At 45.7% G+C, this 24,930-nt stretch overlaps 1 protein-coding gene across 1 annotated transcript in view; it reads right to left on the reverse strand.

The window, feature by feature from the left end:
* The window catches only part of LOC122927751 (TRPM8 channel-associated factor homolog), a 92,768-nt gene that overhangs the window by 31,929 nt on the left and 35,909 nt on the right, over positions 1–24,930 (reverse strand). Inside the window, exons 2-3 of the mRNA XM_044279896.1 lie at positions 13,096–13,725; positions 11,946–12,892 (exon numbers count right to left, since the gene is read on the reverse strand). Coding sequence (XP_044135831.1) covers positions 11,946–12,892; positions 13,096–13,712 — 1,564 coding nt within the window. The 5' untranslated portion in view covers positions 13,713–13,725. The remainder of the gene's footprint in view (positions 1–11,945; positions 12,893–13,095; positions 13,726–24,930) is intronic.

A 24,930-nucleotide genomic window follows, 5' to 3' on the forward strand; every position in this document is an offset into this window, starting at 1 on the left:
GCGCTCTGAGGTTGAGCAAGAAGCACTGCAAGTTATCCCGTAACATCGATGGACTAGATATTCGCCTGACAAATCACCAAACATCGAGCTATCACCTCACTAGAACAGGTACCTTCTAATAGCTCAATTATACATATTCACTCTTCCTTTTTTACTCCAGCGCTGGTACCACCACTTATTTTATACTTTTTTGAGTGTCTCACTGGATCGGAGCAGCCGATATCCATCCAGGTACCTAGCAGCAGCTCTGTTCACCTAGTGTTTATAGGGTTAACTATCTAGCAACAGCGCAGGCACAACTATATTATTTATAACTTAATACAGTGTACACCAGGGCTGGATTAAGCTTGGAGTAAGCCCCTGGGAAAAAATTCTGGTAGGGGCCCCATAATATAAATCTTTGAATTATCTGGGGGGGAGAGGTGGTGTACCTGAGCTATATGTCTATCTGCTGCTACCATGTCTGGCATACAGGCTGCCGCTGGTCAATCCATTATTCTAGAGTAAACACTGCAATCATCAGTCAATCCATAGTCTAATGTAGACACTGCGGTCAGTCAGTCCATAGCCTGGTGTAAGCTCTGTGGTTAGTCAGTCCAAAGTCTAGTGTAAATGCCTCAGTCAGTCCATAGTCTGGTGTAAGCTCTGTGGTCAGTCAGTCCATAGTCTAGTGTAAACTATGCATTGTCAGTCTATAGTCCAGTGTAAACTATGCATTGTCAGTCCATAGTCTAGTGTAAACGATGCATTGTCAGTCCATAGTCTAGTGTAAATGATGCATTGTCAGTCTATAGTCCAGTGTAAACGATGTATTGTCAGTCCATAGTCTAGTGTAAACGATGTATTGTCAGTCCATAGTCTAGTGTAAACTATGCATTGTCAGTCCATAGTCTAGTGTAAACTATGCATTGTCAGTCCATAGTCTAGTGTAAATGATGCATTGTCAGTCCATAGTCTAGTGTAAACGATGCATTGTCAGTCCATAGTCTAGTGTAAACGATGCATTGTCAGTCCATAGTCCAGTGTAAACGATGTATTGTCAGTCCATAGTCTAGTGTAAATGATGCATTGTCAGTCCATAGGCTAGTGCAAATGATGTATTGTCAGTCCATAGTCTAGTGTAAACTATGTATTGTCAGTCCATAGTCTAGTGTAAACTATGTATTGTCAGTCCATAGTCTAGTGTAAACGATGCATTGTCAGTCCATAGTCTAGTGTAAACGATGCATTGTCAGTCCATAGGCTAGTGCAAATGATGTATTGTCAGTCCATAGTCTAGTGTAAACTATGTATTGTCAGTCCATAGTCTAGTGTAAACTATGTATTGTCAGTCCATAGTCTAGTGTAAACTATGTATTGTCAGTCCATAGTCTAGTGTAAACGATGCATAGTCAGTCTATAGTCTAGTGTAAACGATGCATTGTCAGTCCATAGTCTAGTGTAAAATATGTATTGTCAGTCCATTGTCTAGTGTAAACTATGTATTGTCAGTCCATAGTCTAGTGTAAACGATGTATTGTCAGTCCATAGTCTAGTGTAAGCTCTGTGGTCAGTCAGTCCATAGTCTAGTGTAAACGATGCATTGTCAGTCTATAGTCTAGTGTAAACAATGTATTGTCAGTCCATTGTCTAGTGTAAATGATGTATTGTCAGTCCATAGTCTAGTGTAAACGATGCATTGTCAGTCCATAGGCTAGTGCAAATGATGTATTGTCAGTCCATAGTCTAGTGTAAACTATGTATTGTCAGTCCATAGTCTAGTGTAAACTATGTATTGTCAGTCCATAGTCTAGTGTAAACTATGTATTGTCAGTCCATAGTCTAGTGTAAACGATGCATAGTCAGTCTATAGTCTAGTGTAAACGATGCATTGTCAGTCCATAGTCTAGTGTAAAATATGTATTGTCAGTCCATTGTCTAGTGTAAATGATGTATTGTCAGTCCATAGTCTAGTGTAAACGATGTATTGTCAGTCCATAGTCTAGTGTAAGCTCTGTGGTCAGTCAGTCCATAGTCTAGTGTAAACGATGCATTGTCAGTCTATAGTCTAGTGTAAACAATGTATTGTCAGTCCATTGTCTAGTGTAAATGATGTATTGTCAGTCCATAGTCTAGTGTAAACTATGTATTGTCAGTCCATAGTCTAGTGTAAACTATGTATTGTCAGTCCATAGTCTAGTGTAAACTATGTATTGTCAGTCCATAGTCTAGTGTAAACGATGCATAGTCAGTCTATAGTCTAGTGTAAACGATGCATTGTCAGTCCATAGTCTAGTGTAAAATATGTATTGTCAGTCCATTGTCTAGTGTAAATGATGTATTGTCAGTCCATAGTCTAGTGTAAACGATGTATTGTCAGTCCATAGTCTAGTGTAAGCTCTGTGGTCAGTCAGTCCATAGTCTAGTGTAAACGATGCATTGTCAGTCTATAGTCTAGTGTAAACGATGCATAGTCAGTCTATAGTCTAGTGTAAACGATGCATTGTCAGTCCATAGTCTAGTGTAAGCTCTGTGGTCAGTCAGTCCATAGTCTAGTGTAAACGATGCATTGTCAGTCTATAGTCTAGTGTAAACAATGTATTGTCAGTCCATTGTCTAGTGTAAATGATGTATTGTCAGTCCATAGTCTAGTGTAAACTATGTATTGTCAGTCCATAGTCTAGTGTAAACTATGTATTGTCAGTCCATAGTCTAGTGTAAACTATGTATTGTCAGTCCATAGTCTAGTGTAAACGATGCATAGTCAGTCTATAGTCTAGTGTAAACGATGCATTGTCAGTCCATAGTCTAGTGTAAAATATGTATTGTCAGTCCATTGTCTAGTGTAAATGATGTATTGTCAGTCCATAGTCTAGTGTAAACGATGTATTGTCAGTCCATAGTCTAGTGTAAGCTCTGTGGTCAGTCAGTCCATAGTCTAGTGTAAACGATGCATTGTCAGTCTATAGTCTAGTGTAAACAATGTATTGTCAGTCCATTGTCTAGTGTAAATGATGTATTGTCAGTCCATAGTCTAGTGTAAACTATGTATTGTCAGTCCATAGTCTAGTGTAAACGATGCATTTTCAGTCCATAGTCTAGTGTAAACGATGCATAGTCAGTCCATAGTCTAGTGTAAACGATGTATTGTCAGTCCATAGTCTAGTGTAAACTATGTATTGTCAGTCACTGCATAGTGTAGTGTAAATGCTGCAGTCAGTGTCACTCCATGGTCTAGTGCAGTGATGGTGAACCTTTTACAGACTGAGTGCCCAAACTGTAACCCAAAACCCACATATTTATTGCAAAGTGCCAACACAGCAATTTAACCTGAATACTACTGTCCAATATAGTATATCTTCCATGTACTTTATTATTTAGCTATAATAGCCTAGGTACATTCAATGCGCTGCCTCTGCTGTTCACAGTGCGACCTGCACTGGCTCTCTCTGCACTGGTGAATGGCAGGAAAGGTCCATAGACTTTTTCCAGGGTGTGGGTGCCCACAGATAGGCCTCTGGCACCCGTGCCATAGGTTCGCCACCACTGGTCTAGTGTGAACAATGCACTCAGTCACTGCATAGTGTAGTGTAAATGCTGCAGTCAGTTGTCACTCCATGGTCTAGTGTATATACTTTCTGTATTTCATTTATAATAATTTTTTTGAAGTTAAAAATATATTTGTTAAATCTTTAATGGATTTTACTTTGGAGTGAAAGACTTTCAGCCTGGAGACAGGAGAGAGCATTCTGCAGGGGGCAGCACTATATGGAAGGGTTCTGTGGGTAACGGGGAAACACTAATTAACAGGATTCTCTTGTGGAAGCAGAAATGGGGAACAGAAACTTGTGCAGGGGACAGAGGCAGTGCAGAGGAGTGATGCTACTTGTCAGGGGCCTGTTGGTGAAGGGGAGACCTGATGTGGCAATTACTGTGTGAAAGGGCTATTGATGACACAAAGGGTCCAATCTCTGAGGGAGGGGACATACGTAACAGAAAGGGGCATCAGGGGAAGCCTCAGGCTTCCAGGAGCTCTGTGAGGGAGGCACGGTGCAAAGAAAATTCACTCCTGAGGGTTAAGGGGGAGACAGTGGGTGCACTGTCAGGGGCTCTTGAGAGGTGTACAGAAACATATTTAAGATCAATCATCTGAATTGCTGCCTGTGCTAAACACATACAGGCAGCAGCTTCAGGAGAACTATGCCCCCCCCCCCCCCCACAGTCACTCACCAAACATAGGAGCCCCTCATGCAGCCACTTCTTGTTATAGAGATCCTCTGCTCTCTCCCCCTTCTATACTTGCCTGCTGCCAGCACCTGCCATATTCTCTGGATCATCTCAAACGTTATTTCAGTACTAGTAGGAGGCAGCATGGTCTTGTAATGCTGCCACCGGCTGGCTATAAAATGTATCTTCTCTAGAACAGGAGAGCGTGTGCATCTTTTTTCTCCATACAGCACTAGGTGATGGTCGGACTGCGGGTGCAGTACAGCAGCGGCTCACTCTTATTTAGGGGCTAGTTTAGCCGATAGTGCAGAGGTAAGCAACTTTCAGCACTCCAGATGTTGTGAAAGTCCCAGCATGCACATTTGCTCAGCTCTTCTTGCAACTCCCACAGAAGAGAATGGAGCATGCTGGGAGTTGTAAATTCACAAGAGCTGTCGTGCAGGAGGTTGCTGACCTCTGCTGTAGTGTCTTGCTGCTCCTGAAAGGCACTGACATCTGTAGGTTCGGCAGTGTCATCAGTCCAAACCTGCAGATGTGATGGAGGCCCCAACTTCCTGCTTAGTGGTGGAGGCCCCAGGGCTCATGCCTTAGGTGCCCTCCCTTTAATCCGGGGATGGGGTACACTGTGCATTGGCATCAGTCTTAGGGCTAACGATTGACTGTAGTACCCAGGGCCGTCTTTACCAAGGGGCAAAAGGGGCAGCTGCCCCGGGCCCAGTTGCTCCTGGGGGGCCCAAGGCAGCTGCCTCTTGAGCCCTGCTAGCTACTGCCCCGGGTGTCAGGCTGTCAGCTACACAGGGGGTGCTGCCATGCCATGGCTGCCGGCACTGAGTCCAGGCATCATGATCGTACTGTGTTAAAGTTGTGATCTAGGACCTTAATGACATCATCACCATGTGACCAGTAACCTAGCAATTACTGGTCACATGGCTATGAGGTCATCACAGGTCCTACCAGGAGTGTTGCAGAAGTTAACTGTGGAGCTTTTTTGTGTGAAGATTACATCAGAAAAAGGTGACAGGGGCTGTTATGTTAATATACTGTAAACTACAAACCGGATTCCTAAAAAGTTGAGACACTATAAAAATCATGAATAAAAACTGAATGCAATGATGTGGAGGTGCCAACTTCTAATATTTTATTCAGAATAGAACATAAATCACGGAACAAAAGTTTAAACTGAGAAAATGTACCATTTTAAGGGAAAAATATGTTGAATCAGAATTTCATGGTGTCAACAAATCCCCAAAAAGTTGGGACAAGACCATTTTCACCACTGTGTGGCATCTCCCCTTCTTCTTACAACACTCAACAGACGTCTGGGGACCGAGGAGACCAGTTTCTCAAGTTTAGAAATAGGAATGCTCTCCCATTCTTGTCTAATACAGGCCTCTAACTGTTCAATCGTCTTGGGCCTTTTTTGTTGCACCTTCCTCTTTATGATGCGCCAAATGTTCTCTATATGTGAAAGATCTGGACTGCAGACTGGCCATTTCAGTACCCGGATCCTTCTCCTACGCAGACATGATGTTGTGATTGATGCAGAATGTGGTCTGGCATTATCTTGTTGAAAAATGCAGGGTCTTCCCTGAAAGAGATGACGTCTGGATGGGAGCATATGTTGTTCTAGAACCTGAATATATTTTTCTGCATTGATGGTGCCTTTCCAGACATGCAAGCTGCCCATGCCACACGCACTCATGCAACCCCATACCATCAGAGATGCAGGCTTCTGAACTGAGCGTTGATAACAACTTGGGTTGTCCTTGTCCTCTTTGGTCCGGATGACATGGCGTCCCAGATTTCCAAAAAGAACTTCGAATCGTAACTCGTCTGACCACAGAACAGTCTTCCATTTTGCCACACTCCATTTTAAATGATCCCTGGCCCAGTGAAAACGCCTGAGCTTGTGGATCTTGCTTAGAAATGGCTTCTTCTTTGCACTGTAGAGTTTCAGCTGGCAACGGCGGATGGCACGGTGGATTGTGTTCACTGACAATGGTTTCTGGAAGCGTTCCTGAGCCCATTCTGTGATTTCCTTTACAGTAGCATTCCTGTTTGTGGTGCAGTGTCGTTTAAGGGCCCAGAGATCACGGGCATCCAGTATGGTTTTACGGCCTTGACCCTTACGCACAGAGATTGTTCCAGATTCTCTGAATCTTCGGATGATGTTATGCACAGTTGATGATGATAGATGAAAAGTCTTTGCAATTTTTCGCTGGGTAACACCTTTCTGATATTGCTCCACTATCTTTCTGCGCAACATTGTGGGAATTGGTGATCCTCTACCCATCTTGGCTTCTGAGAGACACTGCCACTCTGAGAAGCTCTTTTTATACCTAATCATGTTGCCAATTGACCTAATTAGTGTTAATTTGTCTTCCAGCTCTTCGTTATGCTCAAATTTACTTTTTCCAGCCTCTAATTGCTACTTGTCCCAACTTTTTTGGGATTTGTTGACTCCGTGAAAATTTTAATCAACGTATTTTTCCTTTAAAATGATACATTTACTCAGATTAAACATTTGATCTGTCATCTACGTTCTATTACAAATAAAATATTGACATTTGCCATCTCCACATCATTGCATTCAGTTTTTATTCACAATTTGTTTAGCGTCCCAACTTCTTTGGAATCCGGTTTGTACTGTATAGTGGGGTGATGTATACTGTGTGGGGGCCTGTATACTGTGGGGGGCTGTATACTGTGTGGGACTGTATACTGTGTGGGGGCTGTATACTGTGTAGTGGGCTGTATACTGTGTGGTGGGCTGTATACTGTGTGGGGACCTGCATACTGTGGGGGGCTGTATACTGTGTGGGGGGCTGTATACTGTGTGGGGGCCCATATACTGTGGGGGGGCTCGTATACTGTGGGGGGGCTGTATAGTGTGGGGGGCCTGTATATTGTGGGGGGCCTGTATACTGTGGGGGCTGTATACTGTGTGGGGGGCTGTATACTGTGGGGGCCTGTATACTGTGGGGGGGCCTGTATAGTGTGGGGGGCCTGTATAGTATGGGGGGCCTGTATAGTGTGGGGGGGCCTGTATAGTGGGGGGGCCTGTAAAGTGTGGGGGGCTATACTGCTGTACTTTATACTGTGGGGGTCTGTATACTGTATACTGTGGGTGCGGTATAGTGTGGAGTGCTATACTGCTGTACTGTATAGTGTGGGGGGCTGTATCGTGTATAGTTTGGGGTGCTGTATACAGTGAGGTGTTGTATACTGTGAGGTGCTGTATACTGTGGGCTGCTATACTGCTCTACTATATACTGTGGGGTACTGTATAGTGTGGGGTGCTAAACTGCATACTGTGTGGTGCTGTATACTATAGGGTGCTATACTGCATACTGTGGGGTGCTGGGGTGCACTGTAACACTAGGGTAAGCCGAGCCCTGTTCTCCTTACTGCAGAGCGGTGCCCACTTCCAGCCTGAGCCCAGCTGCCCAGAGCACTGATCCCGAGCCACTGGAGTCTTCAGAACTGGAAGTATTTACAGTCATTCACTGTACTCTACCAGATGTGTGGATTTTTGGTGTGTGTGTTGTGGTGGAGGGCGTGATTGCCTGCTAAGGTGTGGGAAGGCGGGATCCAGGGGGCCCAAGTAAATTTTTGCCCAGAGTCCAATCAATATTAAAGACGGCCCTGGTAGTACCTGTATATGAATTCACAAAAATAATATATAGGTGTATGACTTGTATTCTTGAGCCTTAAAGGCTATGTACATCTTCGGGGGCAATCTTTTTATGCTTGCAGTTTACTCATTTGGGGCTAAAAATCATTGAGCTGTTATATCACAAAGGTTTAACTGTTTTTCTAGCTATGTGCATCCTACTTTCACTTTGTGCTGGTCATCTAAGTACCCTTATCTTTAAATTACTAAGAGGTCATAAACACTTATTTGAGCCACATTCTTATCAGTAAGATAAAAACTGAGCTTTTAGTGTTTATAAGGTCTGAGATCAGAAATATGGAGCCGTCAGCTGCTCTCGCCCATGCAGAAGCTGAAGCAGCAAAAGTAAGGTCTTCCTTTGCTGCACAAGAGATGCAACTAAAGCTAAGGCAAGCAGATCAAGAAGCAGAAAGAGCATGTGTGCAAGCGTCAATGGAAAAGGAGAGAGTAAGCCTGCAAGTGTCACTGGAAGAAGAGAGAGCATGACTGCAAGCGTCACTGGAAAAAATAAGAGTACGCCGTCAAGCGTCAATGGAAAAGGAAAGAGTACTCCTGCAAGTGTCACTGAAAAAACTCGCCGCAGAGAAAGAAGCGGCAGCCGCAGTAGCCAAAGCAGAGTTATTAGAAGCCATAGTGTTCCCCGAATCCGAGAAACACAGCCAAATACTTGGGCCAGACCTAGATGAACAAGCTCCAGGACAGCGCGTCTCAGAATATGTCCATCAGCATCCCAAGACAGATGACGACTATGATCCAGTATATCAGCCAGCTTATACAGAATGCCAAAGATCCTACCTTGAACCGAAGTACCTCGTGCATTACGGTATGCGACAAATGCTGACCACAACTACCGCCCTACAGAATAACCTTCGCTTCGACTTAAAGGGACACACTTCCCTTCAGAACGGTATTATACAGACTTCCCTAAGCCAGAAACCCCTAAAAGGTATGGTGATACACCACACACGTAGCATAACAACAGCACACCGGGTAGTATTGTCGCTAACCAGGCCGCCATGGACTTCGCTAAGTTCTTTGCTAAACGGGAGCTGGTTCACCGATCACCCCGAGAACTACAGGGCATGGCGAGCCTCCTTCCAGAATGCCATAAGGGACTGAGATCTTTCCTGTAGTGAGGAGTTAGAAGATCTCTTGGTAAAGTGGCTTGGAAGCGAGTTTGCTGAACACGCCAAAAGAATCAGATACATTAACATAAACTATCCGGGCAAAGGCCTAAAGATGGTGTGGGAAAGACTTGATTATGAGTGTTATGGGTCAATAGAAGCTTTAGAAAATGCTTAATATAAGAGAATTGATAATTTTACCAGAATAGTGGGTAGTGGTTACCAGAAGCTCAGGGAACTCAGCGACTTGTTGATAGAGGTACAGTTTGCTCAAGCAGAACGAGATCTGCAAGGGCTAGCATTCCTAGACACTGCCAGATGCGTCAATCCGATTGTCCAAAAACTCCCTTATAACCTACAGGAGAAGTGGATCATGCATGGTTCCCGTTACAAACAGGTTCATAATGTACCATTTTCCCCCTATGTAGTGTTTGTAGACTTTGTCGCTCAACAGGCAAGAATCAGAAATTATCCCAGTTTTGACTTTATCATGTCCCACTACCCCTGGTGTCAAACTTCAAAAAACACCAGTGGTAGTCCACAAAACTAACGTTGCCTCCACGGGTTCTTTTTAAAGGCAGTTTAAGTCTTCTCAAGAAGAGAACAAACCTAAATATCTTAGCAAAGAATGCCCCCTGCACAAGAAACCACATCCTCTACTAAAATGTAGAGCGTTCAGGAAGAAGTCTTTAGAGGACTGCAAGGAATTCCTCAAAGAAAACAACATCTGCTTCAGGTGCTGTACCACAACATCGCACTTCGCCAGGAACTGTAAGGTCAGTGTGACATGCACAGAATGCGGTAGGACAGAACACAACACGGCTTTACACCCTGGAAAACCCTCTTAGGTATCACCCGAGCAGAGGAGCATGATGGGAAGCAGATAGACACTGACATAGACACCTCAGTAGTCACTTCTCACTGTAAAGGACTCATTGGAGGGAAGTCCTGCTAAAAAATCTGCCTTGTCAGAGTTTATCCGGTCGGCCACCGAGATAAGGCGATTAAGGTATATGCAATCTATGCAACAGGTCTTTAGCCCTGAAACGGATCTCACAAGTGGACCCAGAAACGCCGGTGTGAAAGTAGCCTTAGCTAGCCATGCAATCCTAGGTATAGGGAGCCATTTTACCATGTGCTTCATCAAATGTACAATCTCTCACTCATGCGCACCACACAGAGAGTACAACCTGTTGACCAATAAACAAGTTAGAGTACAAAGAACAGTCCTCTTATTTGGAAGACATGAATGGTTTATGCTGAATGTCAGACTGAACACTGTGTAACCGTGTAAGAAAACAAAAACATAACAGTGTACATAGCCTTTAAGTGGGGTCCAGGCCAGTAAGACAAGAAATGTATACAGTACAGGTATACCTGCTGGTCTCTGGATGCTAAAGCACACTACAGTCACTAGCTTCAAGATAGGTCACTCCTAGCAGCCACTTTCCATAAATCATGCAGATCTGCCTAGTCCAAGGAGAACAAACCTTTTTCACAATGTGCCCCAATTTACTGCTTAGCATAGCAAGAGAAACCTCAAATATACTGTATGTCACAGCCCCCACATAACAGTGCCAGTGCCAGGTTGAACATGCATGTCTACACACTGACAAAAAGAAAAAGGGCACCAAAAATGTATTCAAATCTAAAGACTCTCTTAATATCTCAAAGGTGCTCAGTTCCTAAATTTACCATGTGGAGAAAAGATAAGGGACATGACTGAGGCATACTCAAACTGATCACAACACTAAGCGCTAAAGGAAAATAAAGAAAAATTCCTGTATTTATAGAAAACCATAAGAAGTGAAGGAAGACAGCAGCTCCTGGAATGCAGTTATGAACACATCTCATGCCTAATACCACCTCTGTCTGTGGCTACCTCAGTGGGCAGTGGGCAGTGACGCTAGGTGTACTGGGTTTGCTGTTCTCTAGACAATGCAGTGGTTTGTAATAACATATCCCAACCTGGGAAATCTAAATCAAGCCAGAAAGGGCATCGTACTGGCCAGTGAGATAAGCACACCCCTTGACTTTTTACAGGTAAAGTTCTTTAATTAGTTGCAGCTACAAAGAATATGGATAAGTATATGCTTAGAAACTTGTTTATAAGATAACAGTGGTGATGTAGGGGCACAATATGTAGTGACTGGTCCTCTTTAATGTGGAAAGAAAAAGGATGCAGAACAAAGGGCTGACCACATGGGCAAACGTAAAAGGGTCTCATGGTAGCCAGAAACCACCTTCTGAGCAATTTAGACAATAATTTTGGTTGGCAAATCTATGGGACCTGTATAAATGTATACAGGTATACAATGAGCTTTGCCTAGTGGCAATGAGCTCCCCCTAGTGGCAGCTGCAGAAGGCAGCATTTTATCATGTAACTGGAAGGTTGTGTCAAAGGAAGAAGATTTGGAGTTGTATGATGTAGTACACACATGATGTATTACAAGAGGAGAGTGCTGTTGTATCTGTGGTAAACATCAATACACTTGAACTCCCCCAAAAATTAATGTTTGCCCCTGATCCGTGTGTCCTTGACATCAATTATTTCTTCACTGTCAGTGATGAAAGACAAAAAACATAACTTTAAAGGGGTTCTCCGTAAATAATTTAACACCCCCCCCCCCCTCCAAGCAGCTCTGCAAGTGGAGGTGACCCATCCTGTTGACATTCTAGACATTCTAGGACAGGTTGCTGGTGGCCATTTTAACTAATTCCCAGAAAGCCCTTTTAACATTTGCCTGCTGGCAATAAAGTAGTTGCTTTTTGGTCCTTTATCTACATACACTTGTATACAATGTTAAAACTTTACCCAAAGGAAATCTATTGTGATGCAAAACTCACTTCATGGAAAACCTTTATCAGATTTGTTCACAATTCTTTTTGACGTAAGCACACAATTTTCCACATTTTCAAATGCATTTTCAATTATACTTTACCAAGAGTTGTGCCATCAATATCTATACGTGTGGGTTCTCCTTGAACATCAAGCTCTCCTGTGTCCTCTTGAACTGAGTCATATAGGCAGTTGACTTCTTGAGCCAAACATATTAGAAAAGCCTCTTTGGATTGGTTTTTCACTGGATTCTCTTTACTAACTTCGGGTAAATTACATTGTACCAGATATGAAAGTTCTTGCCATAGGGACACTCTAAGAGGTGTGGCAGGCAACTTCAGATAGCTAGAGACATCTTGATTGAGCTGTGATAACCAGGAGATTAGAGGGGGTTTAATCTCCACTCCATTTTTCAAGTCTCTCAGAAACTGACACACTGATCTGAGAAAATGATATGCGTTAGTAGTAGACTCGGGAACTTTATAATTGCCATTTGTTATGGTTCTTTCCAGAATGCTTATCCCAAATCTATTGAGGATTTTGTTTCCTGGATACTGAGAAGGAACGTCTGAATGGGAGTATGACCAGTACCAGGCATGGCCAGCAATAAGAAGACTTCCTCCTTCTGCAACAAACTGATGGATTTTGTCTACTTCAGCATCACTATAAGAATTGCAACAATAAATGCTGAATTCAGAACTCACGTTGGACATTGCACAAGAGATACCTTCAGCCTGCAGTATGGGAATCAGTCCTCGCATTGCCTTATTAACACCAATCCTCCCATTTCTTCCTGCATCCAGCCATGAAATGGCATTTAGGATAAAAGACTTCAGCTCTAGTCTTGTAATGTAGCCTTCATGAGACCCCACTACAACACGTCCACTGCCATAGTATGCAGCAGCAAAAAAACACTGGTGGCTGCTTGTCAGTCCAAGTGGAAAAGTCAACGGTCCGTGTAGCAGGAGTTTAGAAACAACAGAACTCCCTGTAATATCCAGACTGGATACTCCATTGAAGATTTGTTTTAGGTCCATGGAGAAGTCCACACTGCAAATAGATGTATAATGACTTGAATATTTCTCAGTGACACACAAAAAAAAATGAATTTCTGGATGACATGATCACTAAACCATGTCAAAGCAAGAGAAAAATAGTAATGAATATTATGAAATAAGTGCATTATCTACACAGAACTAGAAGATGAATTAGAAAACCTCATTAGTACTTACATGGTGCAAATATGTACTTACTCATCAAAAGACGGAAATGGTGGTGGTTTCTCACTCACTGGGAAAATCCCATTTTCTCCAGTCTTATTAGTGAAATAGACTCCAGCTACAGATGTTATTTTGTTTCCAGGAAAATCGAAGAAAACGTTTAATTCTGGGTGGCATTCAGACCAATTGCAGGCTTGAGCTCCAATAAGAAGACCGCCACCTTCCCTCAAAAATGACACAATTTCTGATAACTGGCTTTCATTATATTGTGTCATGCAGAATACTCCCAAATCTTCCTTAAAGCCAGAGGTCGTGTCAGTTTTATGTCCAGAGATAGAAAGAGTTTGTGCCAGGAGACCTAGGCTGTTTTCAATGCCAATTACTGCTTCCGAAGATGGTTTCAACCAGGATATCACATTCAGCAGTAAATCCATAAATTGTGGCTCATTCAGATATGATTCATGACTCATGACAACCAAGCGGCCCTTGCCGTATCTGGATGCAGCAATGAGAGCATTATTTGCAGGAGTCTCCAGCACTGGGAATGCTGTGTCACCAGTAAGAAGAAGCCTACAAGGAATACTGTCTCCTGTAAAATTTAGATTCTGGATGCCTTTGGTAAGTGAGGCGTAATCTTCATTAGCCAACATGATTTCTTGATAACTGTAAAGATAATAAGTAAGCATAAAAACAAAAACTGTAAAACACAAATTTGTCAAAACAGTATAAAAAGGTATGGAAACACTGTAGTCATGGGGACTACTTCTGCTTGATTACTTGTATACTGCAGTTACGTAATTGGCAATGCTATATGGGCAGGGGGCAGCGACTTGATCAGTTTGTAAAGTCATGAAGGAATTTGTGTACTTCCATGCTTTACAAGGCTGCCTCATGTGTATAAGGACAATACTGCCATAACCCCAGTAGGAAATCGGTGCATGGAGAAATGGCGCAGTGGCTGGTACATGGTAGTGGATGTGCAACAGGCACCTCCCCCCACGGCCCTCCTATATCGCGTCCCAGGTGTAGGAAAGGCCAAGTGGTGTCATGCGGCCTAAATGTCTCTTTATGTGTCACGGTGCTTCTACCTGGATACTGCTGGACCCCAGGCTTTGGCTCCGAAGCAATGAAAATTGGAAAGAACTTGAGTCCAGACCTTGAGATAAAGTTCAATGGCAGCTTTACTTTGAATAAACGTTTCTTCAAACAGTTTACAGGCTTTTTCTTGGTTCCAGCAGGATTTAGCATAAACTGGCAGGCAAACTCAACTCTGCTATATATTTCTCTCATCTGCTGTACTGACCAGCTGACTTAGTAACTTGGCTTCTTCTTTATGCTGCACTTCACTATTTAATCAGACTTAAATTGAGCCGAGGAACTGATTTCCTGGCTCCTGAGGCGTCTATGGTTCAGCCTCCCTGGCCAGCAGAGCTTAAGGTGCTCTGGCTGGCGTGGGCACATCCAGCAGAGACGTGCCCCTGCACACCCTTCCCCTTGCAGGGGGTAAACTAAACTCACTCTAACTGGTCCCCACCCTTCCTGCAGGAAGTAGGACTAGCCCACTTCCCTACAGAGAATGGAATGGAATGCTCCATTCTACCTAAGTACAGCTCTGCTGTGTTTGCTGCCACCTGCTGGTGAACCAGGTACATTACATTTATAACAGTTACGTAACAATATTATAGATGCACATTGTGGTGAACATGGAACAGAATACATAGATGACATTGTATTAGCCCAATAAAGACAGTAGCAGGGTGCAGGAGTGGTAACACAACTCTGGGGTGTTACAGTTACAGATTTGTAAAGGGGTTTCCGCAATACAAACTCTGATCAACTGCAATTACCTTTTTAGAAATGTGGTTTTCTCGATGCTCAAAAGGAAGTCATTTAATCAGAATGGTCCTGTATCTCTGGTAGAGAGATATCCTCAACTCTATTTGAGGTTGAGTACCATGTTTCCAGTTTTTTTTTTCCAAAGGAACATTTGTAAAGTTTAATTAGTATTCCCTGCTACCAATAGAAAACCTAAATGGGTTAGGTATTGGGAGGGCCACTGTCCCTTCCCTATAACAAATACCATTTGCAGATCATAGATTTCTGCAAACTGTGCACTGTTCTTCATGAGACAGCTACCCAGCACCAGCTGTTGGGTACAGTAGCACCTATTGGTACCTCTCTAGTGGCGTCGCTAGAGGGGGGCGAGGGGGGGCAATTGCCCCCCCTATGTTGTTCCTTGCCCCCCCCCGGGTGCCCCCCCCGCTGATTCCCCTGAGTGAATACTAATGAGCGCTTCCATTATGGAAGCGCTCATTAGTACCGAAGAACCAGGAAGTGGTGAACGCTCTGTACTCACCACTTCCTGGTCCTCGGCTGTCGGCTGTGCAGGGCTGCGCACAGCGTGAGGTCGCTCTGTGACCTCACGCTGTGCGCGCCAGTTTAGAGCACAGTCGACTGAGGAGGGAGAAAATGGCAGGCGGCGTCCGTCCAGGAGCAGGAGAGGTAAGTGTTTTTTTATTTTATTTTATAAAAAATGTGGCTGCTGGGGGCTAATAGGAGGCATATGGGGGCATTTAGACGCATATGGGGCTAATTGGAGGCATATTTGGGGGCTAATTGGAAGCATATTTGGGGGCTAATTGGAGGCATATGGGGGCATTTGGAGGCATATTTGGGGGCTAATTGGAGGCATATTTGGGGGCTAATAGGAGGCATATTTGGGGGCTAAAAGGAGGCATATGGGGCTAATAGGAGGCATATGGGGGCTAATTGGAGGCATATGGGGTCTATGGGGCTAATTGGAGGCATATGGGGGCTAATTGGAGGCATATGGGGGCTAATTGGAGGCATATGGGGGCTAATTGGAGGCATATGGGGGCTAATTGGAGGCATATAGGGGCTAATTGGAGGCATATAGGGGCTAATTGGAGGCATATAGGGGCTAATTGGGGGCTAATAGGAGGCATATGGGGGCTAATTGGAGGCATATGGGGGCTAATTGGAGCCATATGGGGGCTAATTGGAGGCATATGGGGTCTATGGGGCTAATTGGAGGCATATGGGGTTAATTGGAGGCATATGGGGGCTAATTGGGGGCTAATAGGAGGCATATGGGGGCTAATAGGAGGCATATGGGGGCTAATAGGAGGCATATGGGGGCTAATTGAAGGCATATGGGGGCTAATAAGAGGCATAATGGGGGCTAATTAGAGGCATAATGTGGGCTAATGAGGCATAATGTGGGCTAATGAGGCATAATGGGGCTAATATGAAGAATAATGGGGGCTAATGAGGCATAAGGGCTGATATGGGGGCTAATGAGAGGCATAATGAGGGCTAATGAGAGGCATAATGTGTCATCCACAGATGCCCCCATAACAGTGTGTCTTCCACAGATCCACCATAACAGTGCGCCTGTGCACTGACGAGAGACAGAAAGAAGGGGAAAGAATCCGCGGAAGCAAGCAGAGGACGGCACAGCAGACGACTGAATAGCTTCTTTTGTAAGTAAATTGTTTTATTATAAATGTATCCCTGCATACCGCAACTCTCTAGTATTTTGTAATCTTATTTCTATATACTTATTTTGTTTTTGCCCCCCCATTTTTGACTGTGGTATCTTTGTGCCCCCCCTATATATTGTTCCTAGAGTCGCCACTGTACCTCTCAGAATTTGTATCAGTATAATTTCTGAAAGATGCCAATAGAAATTAATTAAAGCATGTTTTATAGACCATCTAGCTGCTTAATATTAAGGAACACCCTTTGTAGAAGCTCATAAAGAAGTAGCCCTTTTCATATAGTGGGCTCCAAAGTAGTTGCATATGTGCCAGCATTTTCCTTGGCATAAGAGTCCATGCTCTTAGAGTATCAGTCAAAGCTATGATATTGTGGCCTAGATGTTATAAATAAGCTAGTGATTCCTTCTCTGTATGGCTTGGATAAGGCCCCATTCACACGTCCGCAATAACGGAATTGCGGAACTATTCATTTCTATGGGGTCGCATGATGTGCTGCCCGGATACGGAATTGTGGACCCGCACTTCCGGGTCCGCAATTCCGTTCCCGAAAAAAAAATAGAACATGTCCTATTCTTCTCTGCAATTGCGGACAAGAATAGGCATATTCTATTAGTGACGGCGATGTGCGGTCCGCAAAATGCGGAATGGACCCTTAATCTGAGCATTCCTTCAGAGAGAGGGAATCTTGGATGTTTAATTAAATTCAGCTCAAATTGGATAATACTACAGGTGAGCTGTTTTAATTTGGCTTTCAAAATTAGATGATCTAACTAGGGGTTGAAAACAGGTAAAGAGGCTCTGTCACCCAGATCAACCCTACCCTACCAGGCATTCTTCTGTAGTTGTTCTGGTGGTGGAGAAAAAACTACTTTTATAAATATGAAAATTAAGTATTTGGGCACTCGGAGGCAGGATTATGCCATCTAAGCACTGCTTTAGTGACGTCATCGTTGCTTCATAATTAGAGATGAGCGAATCGAAGTTGACGAAGTGAAATTCGATCCGAATTTCAGGAAAAATTTGATTTGCACTGAATCCGAATTTCCTCACGCTTTGTGGTAACGAATTGCATTTTTTCCTAAAATGGCTGCTGCACGTGTGAGTACATGGACTAAGGAACTCTGGGAAGGTGGGATCACCCATAATGTCATGCATTCAGCCAATCAGCAGCCAGCCAGCCCTGTGATGTCACAGCTAGAGTTGAGCGAACACCTGGATGTTCGGGTTCGAGAAGTTCGGCCGAACATCCCGGAAATGTTCGGGTTCGGGATCCGAACCCGATCCGAACTTCGTCCCGAACCCGAACCCCATTGAAGTCAATGGGGACCCGAACTTTTCGGCACTAAAAAGGCTGTAAAACAGCCCAGGAAAGAGCTAGAGGGCTGCAAAAGGCAGCAACATGTAGGTAAATCCCCTGCAAACAAATGTGGATAGGGAAATGAATTAAAATAAAAATTAAATAAATAAAAATTAACCAAAATCAATTGGAGAGAGGTTCCATAGCAGAGAATCTGGCTTCCCGTCACCCACCACTGGAACAGTCCATTCTCAGATATTTAGGCCCCGGCACCCAGGCAGAGGAGAGAGGTCCCGTAACAGAGAATCTGTCTTCATGTCAGCAGAGAATTAGTCTGCATGTCATAGCAGAGAATGAGGCTTCACGTCAGCCACCACTGCAACAGTCCATTGGCATATATTTAGGCCCAGCACCCAGGCAGAGGAGGGAGGTCCCGTAACAGAGAATCTGTCTTCATGTCAGCAGAGAATTAGTCTGCATGTCATAGCAGAGAATGAGGCTTCACGTCAGCCACCACTGCAACAGTCCATTGGCATATATTTAGGCCCAGCACACACACAGGCAGAGGAGAGAGGTCCCGTAACAGAGAATCTGGCTTCATGTCAGCAGAGAATCAGTCTGCATGTCATAGCAGAGAATGAGGCTTCACGTCAGCCACCACTGCAACAGTCCATTGGCATATATTTAGGCCCAGCACCCAGGCAGAGGAGAGAGGTCCCGTAACAGACAATCTGGCTTCATGTCAGCAGAGAATCAGTCTGCATGTCATAGCAGAGAATCAGGCTTCACGTCACCCACCACTGCAACAGTCCATTGTCATAAATTTAGGCCCAGCACTAGTGTTGAGCGGCATGTCCCATATTCGAATTCGCGAAATTTTGTGAATATTCGAAAGAATATTCGTAAAATATTCGCGATTATTCAAATTCGTTATTATTTCGCATATGCGATAATTCGAATTATCGCATAATACATATGCTATGCAAAATTCACATGTGCGCTAATGAAATCGCCTTACGAAGATTCGCAACTCAATTCAATCACTAATGTATGAATGCAATGCCCTTTGCCTCTGTTCTGGGACAAGTGTAGATATTCGCATGTGCGCTAATAAAATCGCCTTACGAAGATTCGCACCTCAATCACTTTCTAGGGAATGTGAGACTTTTGGGAATCAATCGAGATACAGTGGGGGGTGATGACAGTAGTTGACAGAGTACAGATCAATGTAATCTGTAAGGTGGAAAGTAAAATAAAAAATACGAATATTCGTAAATCGACTTTTACGAAGTTCTACGTATTCGCGAATATGGTGCTATACTATATGAATGCACAGGCCTTTGCCTCTCTGTTCTGGGGACAAGTGTAGATATTTGCATTTGCGTTAATAAAATCGCCTTACGAAGATTCGCAGCTCAATTCAATCACTAATGTATGAATGCAAAGCCCTTTGCCTCTGTTCTGGGACAAGTGTAGATATTCGCATGTGCGCTAATAAAATCGCCTTACGAAGATTCGCAACTCAATTCACTAATGTATGAATGCAAAGCCCTTTGCCTCTGTTCTGGGACGTGCCGATATTCGCATGTGCGCTAATAAAATCGCCTTACGAAGATTCGCGCCTCAATCACTTTCTAGGCAATGTGAGTAAGATCTGAGCTGTTGGACCTTTGGGAAACAATCAATTATATGTGTACTGTAATTTTGTGGGGGGGGGGGGGGAAACAAAAAACGAATATTCGTTTTTACGAATATATAGCACTATATTCGAAATATTCGCGAAATCGCGAAGTTGCGATATTCGCGAAAAAAATTTGCTTTTCGAATATTCGCGCTCAACACTACCCAGCACCCAGGCAGAGGAGAGAGGTCCCGTAACAGAGAATCTGGCTTCATGTCAGCAGAGAATCAGTCTTCATATCATAGCAGAGAATCAGGCTTCACGTCACCCACCACTGTAAGAGTCAATTTTCATAAATTTAGGCCCAGAACCCAGGCAGAGGAGAAAGGTCCCGTAACAGACAATCTGGCTTCATGTCAGCAGAGAATCAGTCTTCATATCATAGCAGAGAATCAGGCTTCACGTCACCCACCACTGCAACAGTCAATTGTCATAAATTTAGGCCCAGCACCCAGGCAGAGGAGAGAGCTCCCGTAACAGAGGATCTGGCTTCATGTCAGCAGAGAATCAGTCTGCATGTCATAGCAGAGAATGAGGCTTCACGTCACCCACCACTGCAACAGTCCATTGGCATATATTTAGGCCTAGCACACAGGCAGAGCAGAGAGGTCCCGTAACAGACAATCTGGCTTCATGTCAGCAGAGAATCAGTCTGCATGTCATAGCAGAGAATGAGGCTTCACGTCACCCACCACTGCAACAGTCCATTGGCATATATTTAGGCCTAGCACACAGGCAGAGCAGAGAGGTCCCGTAACAGACAATCTGGCTTCATGTCAGCAGAGAATCAGTCTGCATGTCATAGCAGAGAATGAGGCTTCACGTCACCCACCACTGCAACAGTCCATTGGCATATATTTAGGCCTAGCACACAGGCAGAGCAGAGAGGTCCCGTAACAGACAATCTGGCTTCATGTCAGCAGAGAATCAGTCTGCATGTCATAGCAGAGAATGAGGCTTCACGTCACCCACCACTGCAACAGTCCATTGGCATATATTTAGGCCTAGCACACAGGCAGAGCAGAGAGGTCCCGTAACAGACAATCTGGCTTCATGTCAGCAGAGAATCAGTCTGCATGTCATAGCAGAGAATGAGGCTTCACGTCACCCACCACTGCAACAGTCCATTGGCATATATTTAGGCCTAGCACACAGGCAGAGCAGAGAGGTCCCGTAACAGACAATCTGGCTTCATGACAGCAGAGAATCAGTCTGCATGTCATAGCAGAGAATGAGGCTTCACGTCAGCCACCACTGCAACAGTCCATTGGCATATATTTAGGCCTAGCACACAGGCAGAGCAGAGAGGTCCCGTAACAGACAATCTGGCTTCATGACAGCAGAGAATCAGTCTGCATGTCATAGCAGAGAATCAGGCTTCACGTCAGCCACCACTGCAACAGTCCATTGTCATAAATTTAGGCCCAGCACCCAGGCAGAGGAGAGAGGTCCCGTAACAGAGAATCTGGCTTCATGTCAGCAGAGAATCAGTCTTCATATCATAGCAGAGAATCAGGCTTCACGTCACCCACCACTGTAAGAGTCAATTTTCATAAATTTAGGCCCAGAACCCAGGCAGAGGAGAAAGGTCCCGTAACAGACAATCTGGCTTCATGTCAGCAGAGAATCAGTCTTCATATCATAGCAGAGAATCAGGCTTCACGTCACCCACCACTGCAACAGTCCATTGGCATATATTTAGGCCTAGCACACAGGCAGAGGAGAGGTTCATTCAACTTTGGGTAGCCTCGCAATATAATGGTAAAATGAAAATAAAAATAGGATTGAATGAGGAAGTGCCCTGGAGTCCAATAATATATGGTTATGGGGAGGTAGTTAATGTCTAATCTGGACAAGGGACGGACAGGTCCTGTGGGATCCATGCCTGGTTCATTTTTATGAACGTCAGCTTGTCCACATTGGCTGTAGACAGGCGGCTGCGTTTGTCTGTAATGACGCCCCCTGCCGTGCTGAATACACGTTCAGACAAAACGCTGGCTGCCGGGCAGGCCAGCACCTCCAAGGCATAAAAGGCTAGCTCTGGCCACGTGGACAATTTAGAGACCCAGAAGTTGAATGGGGCCGAACCATCAGTCAGTACGTGGAGGGGTGTGCACACGTACTGTTCCACCATGTTAGTGAAATGTTGCCTCCTGCTAACACGTTGCGTATCAGGTGGTGGTGCAGTTAGCTGTGGCGTGTTGACAAAAGTTTTCCACATCTCTGCCATGCTAACCCTGCCCTCAGAGGAGCTGGCCGTGACACAGCTGCCTTGGCGACCTCTTGCTCCTCCTCTGCCTTGGCCTTGGGCTTCCACTTGTTCCCCTGTGACATTTGGGAATGCTCTCAGTAGCGTGTCTACCAACGTGCGCTTGTACTCGCGCATCTTCCTATCACGCTCCAGTGCAGGAAGTAAGGTGGGCACATTGTCTTTGTAGCGTGGATCCAGCAGGGTGGCAACCCAGTAGTCCGCACAGGTTAAAATGTGGGCAACTCTGCTGTCGTTGCGCAGGCACTGCAGCATGTAGTCGCTCATGTGTGCCAGGCTGCCCAGGGATAAGGACAAGCTGTCCTCTGTGGGAGGCGTATCGTCATCGTCCTGCCTTTCCCCCCAGCCACGCACCAGTGATGGACCCGAGCTGCGTTGGGTGCCACCCCGCTGTGACCATGCTTCATCCTCATCCTCCTCCACCTCCTCCTCATCCTCGTCCTCCTCGTCCTCCAGTAGTGGGCCCTGGCTGGCCACATTTGTACCTGGCCTCTGCTGTTGCCAAAAACCTCCCTCTGAGTCACTTCGAAGAGACTGGCCTGAAAGTGCTAAAAATGACCCCTCTTCCTCCTCCTCCTCCTCCTCCTCCTGGGCCACCTCCTCTTCCATCATCGCCCTAAGTGTTTTCTCAAGGAGACATAGAAGTGGTATTGTAACGCTGATAACGGTGTCATCGCCACTGGCCATGTTGGTGGAGTACTCGAAACAGCGCAACAGGGCACACAGGTCTCGCATGGAGGCCCAGTCATTGGTGGTGAAGTGGTGCTGTTCTGTAGTGCGACTGACCCGTGCGTGCTGCAGCTGAAACTCCACTATGGCCTGCTGCTGCTCGCACAGTCTGTCCAGCATGTGCAAGGTGGAGTTCCACCTGGTGGGCACGTCGCATATGAGGCGGTGAGCGGGAAGGCCGAAGTTACGCTGTAGCGCAGACAGGCGAGCAGCAGCAGGATGTGAACGCCGGAAGCGCGAACAGACGGCCCGCACTTTATGCAGCAGCTCTGACATGTCGGGGTAGTTGTGAATGAACTTCTGCACCACCAAATTCAGCACATGCGCCAAGCAAGGGATGTGCGTCAAATTGGCTAGTCCCAGAGCTGCAACGAGATTTCGCCCATTATCACACACCACCAGGCCGGGCTTGAGGCTCACCGGCAGCAACCACTCGTCGGTCTGTTGTTCTATACCCCGCCACAACTCCTGTGCGGTGTGGGGCCTGTCCCCCAAACATATGAGTTTCAGAATGGCCTGCTGACGTTTACCCCGGGCTGTGCTGAAGTTGGTGGTGAAGGTGTGTGGCTGACTGGATGAGCAGGTGGAAGAAGAGGAGGAGGAAGCCGAGAAGGAGGAGGTGGCAACAGGAGGCAAAGAATGTTGCCCTGCGATCCTTGGCGGCGGAAGGACGTGCGCCAAACAGCTCTCCGCCTGGGGCCCAGCTGCCACTACATTTACCCAGTGTGCAGTTAGGGAGATATAGCGTCCCTGGCCGTGCTTACTGGTCCACGTATCTGTGGTTAGGTGGACCTTGCTACAGATGGCGTTGCGCAGTGCACACTTGATTTTATCGGATACTTGGTTGTGCAGGGAAGGCACGGCTCTCTTGGAGAAGTAGTGCCGGCTGGGAACAACATACTGTGGGACAGCAAGCGACATGAGCTGTTTGAAGCTGTCTGTGTCCACCAGCCTAAATGACAGCATTTCATAGGCCAGTAGTTTAGAAATGCTGGCATTCAGGGCCAGGGATCGAGGGTGGCTAGGTGGGAATTTACGCTTTCTATCAAATGTTTGTGAGATGGAGAGCTGAACGCTGGCGTGTGACATGGTTGAGACGCTTGGTGACGGAGGTGGTGGTGGTGGTGTTGGTGGTACATCCCCTGTTTGCTGGGCGGCAGGTGCCAACGTTCCTCCAGAGGCGGAGGAAGAGGCCGAGGCGGCAGCAGCAGAATAGGCCGAGGCGGCAGCAGCAGAAGAGGTAGCAGGGGGAGCCTGAGTGACTTCCTTGGTTTTAAGGTGTTTACTCCACTGCAGTTCATGCTTTGCATGCAGGTGCCTGGTCATGCAGGTTGTGCTCAGGTTCAGAACGTTAATGCCTCGCTTCAGGCTCTGATGGCACAGCGTGCAAACCACTCGGGTCTTGTCGTCAGCACATTGTTTGAAGAAGTGCCATGCCAGGGAACTCCTTGAAGCTGCCTTTGGGGTGCTCGGTCCCAGATGGCGGCGGTCAGTAGCAGGCGGAGTCTCTTGGCGGCGGGTGTTCTGCTTTTGCCCACTGCTCCCTCTTTTGCTACGCTGTTGGCTCGGTCTCACCACTGCCTCTTCCTCCGAACTGTGAAAGTCAGTGGCACGACCTTCATTCCATGTGGGGTCTAGGACCTCATCGTCCCCTGCATCGTCTTCCACCCAGTCTTGATCCCTGACCTCCTGTTCAGTCTGCACACTGCAGAAAGACGCAGCAGTTGGCACCTGTGTTTCGTCATCATCAGAGACATGCTGAGGTGGTATTCCCATGTCCTCATCATCAGGAAACATAAGTGGTTGTGCGTCAGTGCATTCTATGTCTTTCACCGCTGGGGAAGGGCTAGGTGGATGCCCTTGGGAAACCCTGCCAGCGGAGTCTTCAAACAGCATAAGAGACTGCTGCATAACTTGAGGCTGAGACAGTTTCCCTGGTATGCATGGGGGTGATGTGACAGACTGATGGGGTTGGTTTTCAGGCGCCATCTGTGCGCTTTCTGCAGAAGACTGGGTGGGAGATAATGTGAACGTGCTGGATCCACTGTCGGCCACCCAATTGACTAATGCCTGTACCTGCTCAGGCCTTACCATCCTTAGAACGGCATTGGGCCCCACCATATATCGCTGTAAATTCTGGCGGCTACTGGGACCTGAGGTAGTTGGTACACTAGGACGTGTGGATGTGGCAGAACGGCCACGTCCTCTCCCAGCACCAGAGGGTCCACTAACACCACCACGACCATGTCCACGTCCGCGTCCCTTACTAGATGTTTTTCTCATTGTTATGGTTCACCACAACAACAAATATATTATTTGGCCCAATGTATTGTATTCAAATTCAGCGGGATATAAATTTGAGGCCTAGTAT

Source organism: Bufo gargarizans, chromosome 2, assembly GCF_014858855.1.
Source record: "Bufo gargarizans isolate SCDJY-AF-19 chromosome 2, ASM1485885v1, whole genome shotgun sequence".
NCBI classification, from domain to species: domain Eukaryota; kingdom Metazoa; phylum Chordata; class Amphibia; order Anura; family Bufonidae; genus Bufo; species Bufo gargarizans.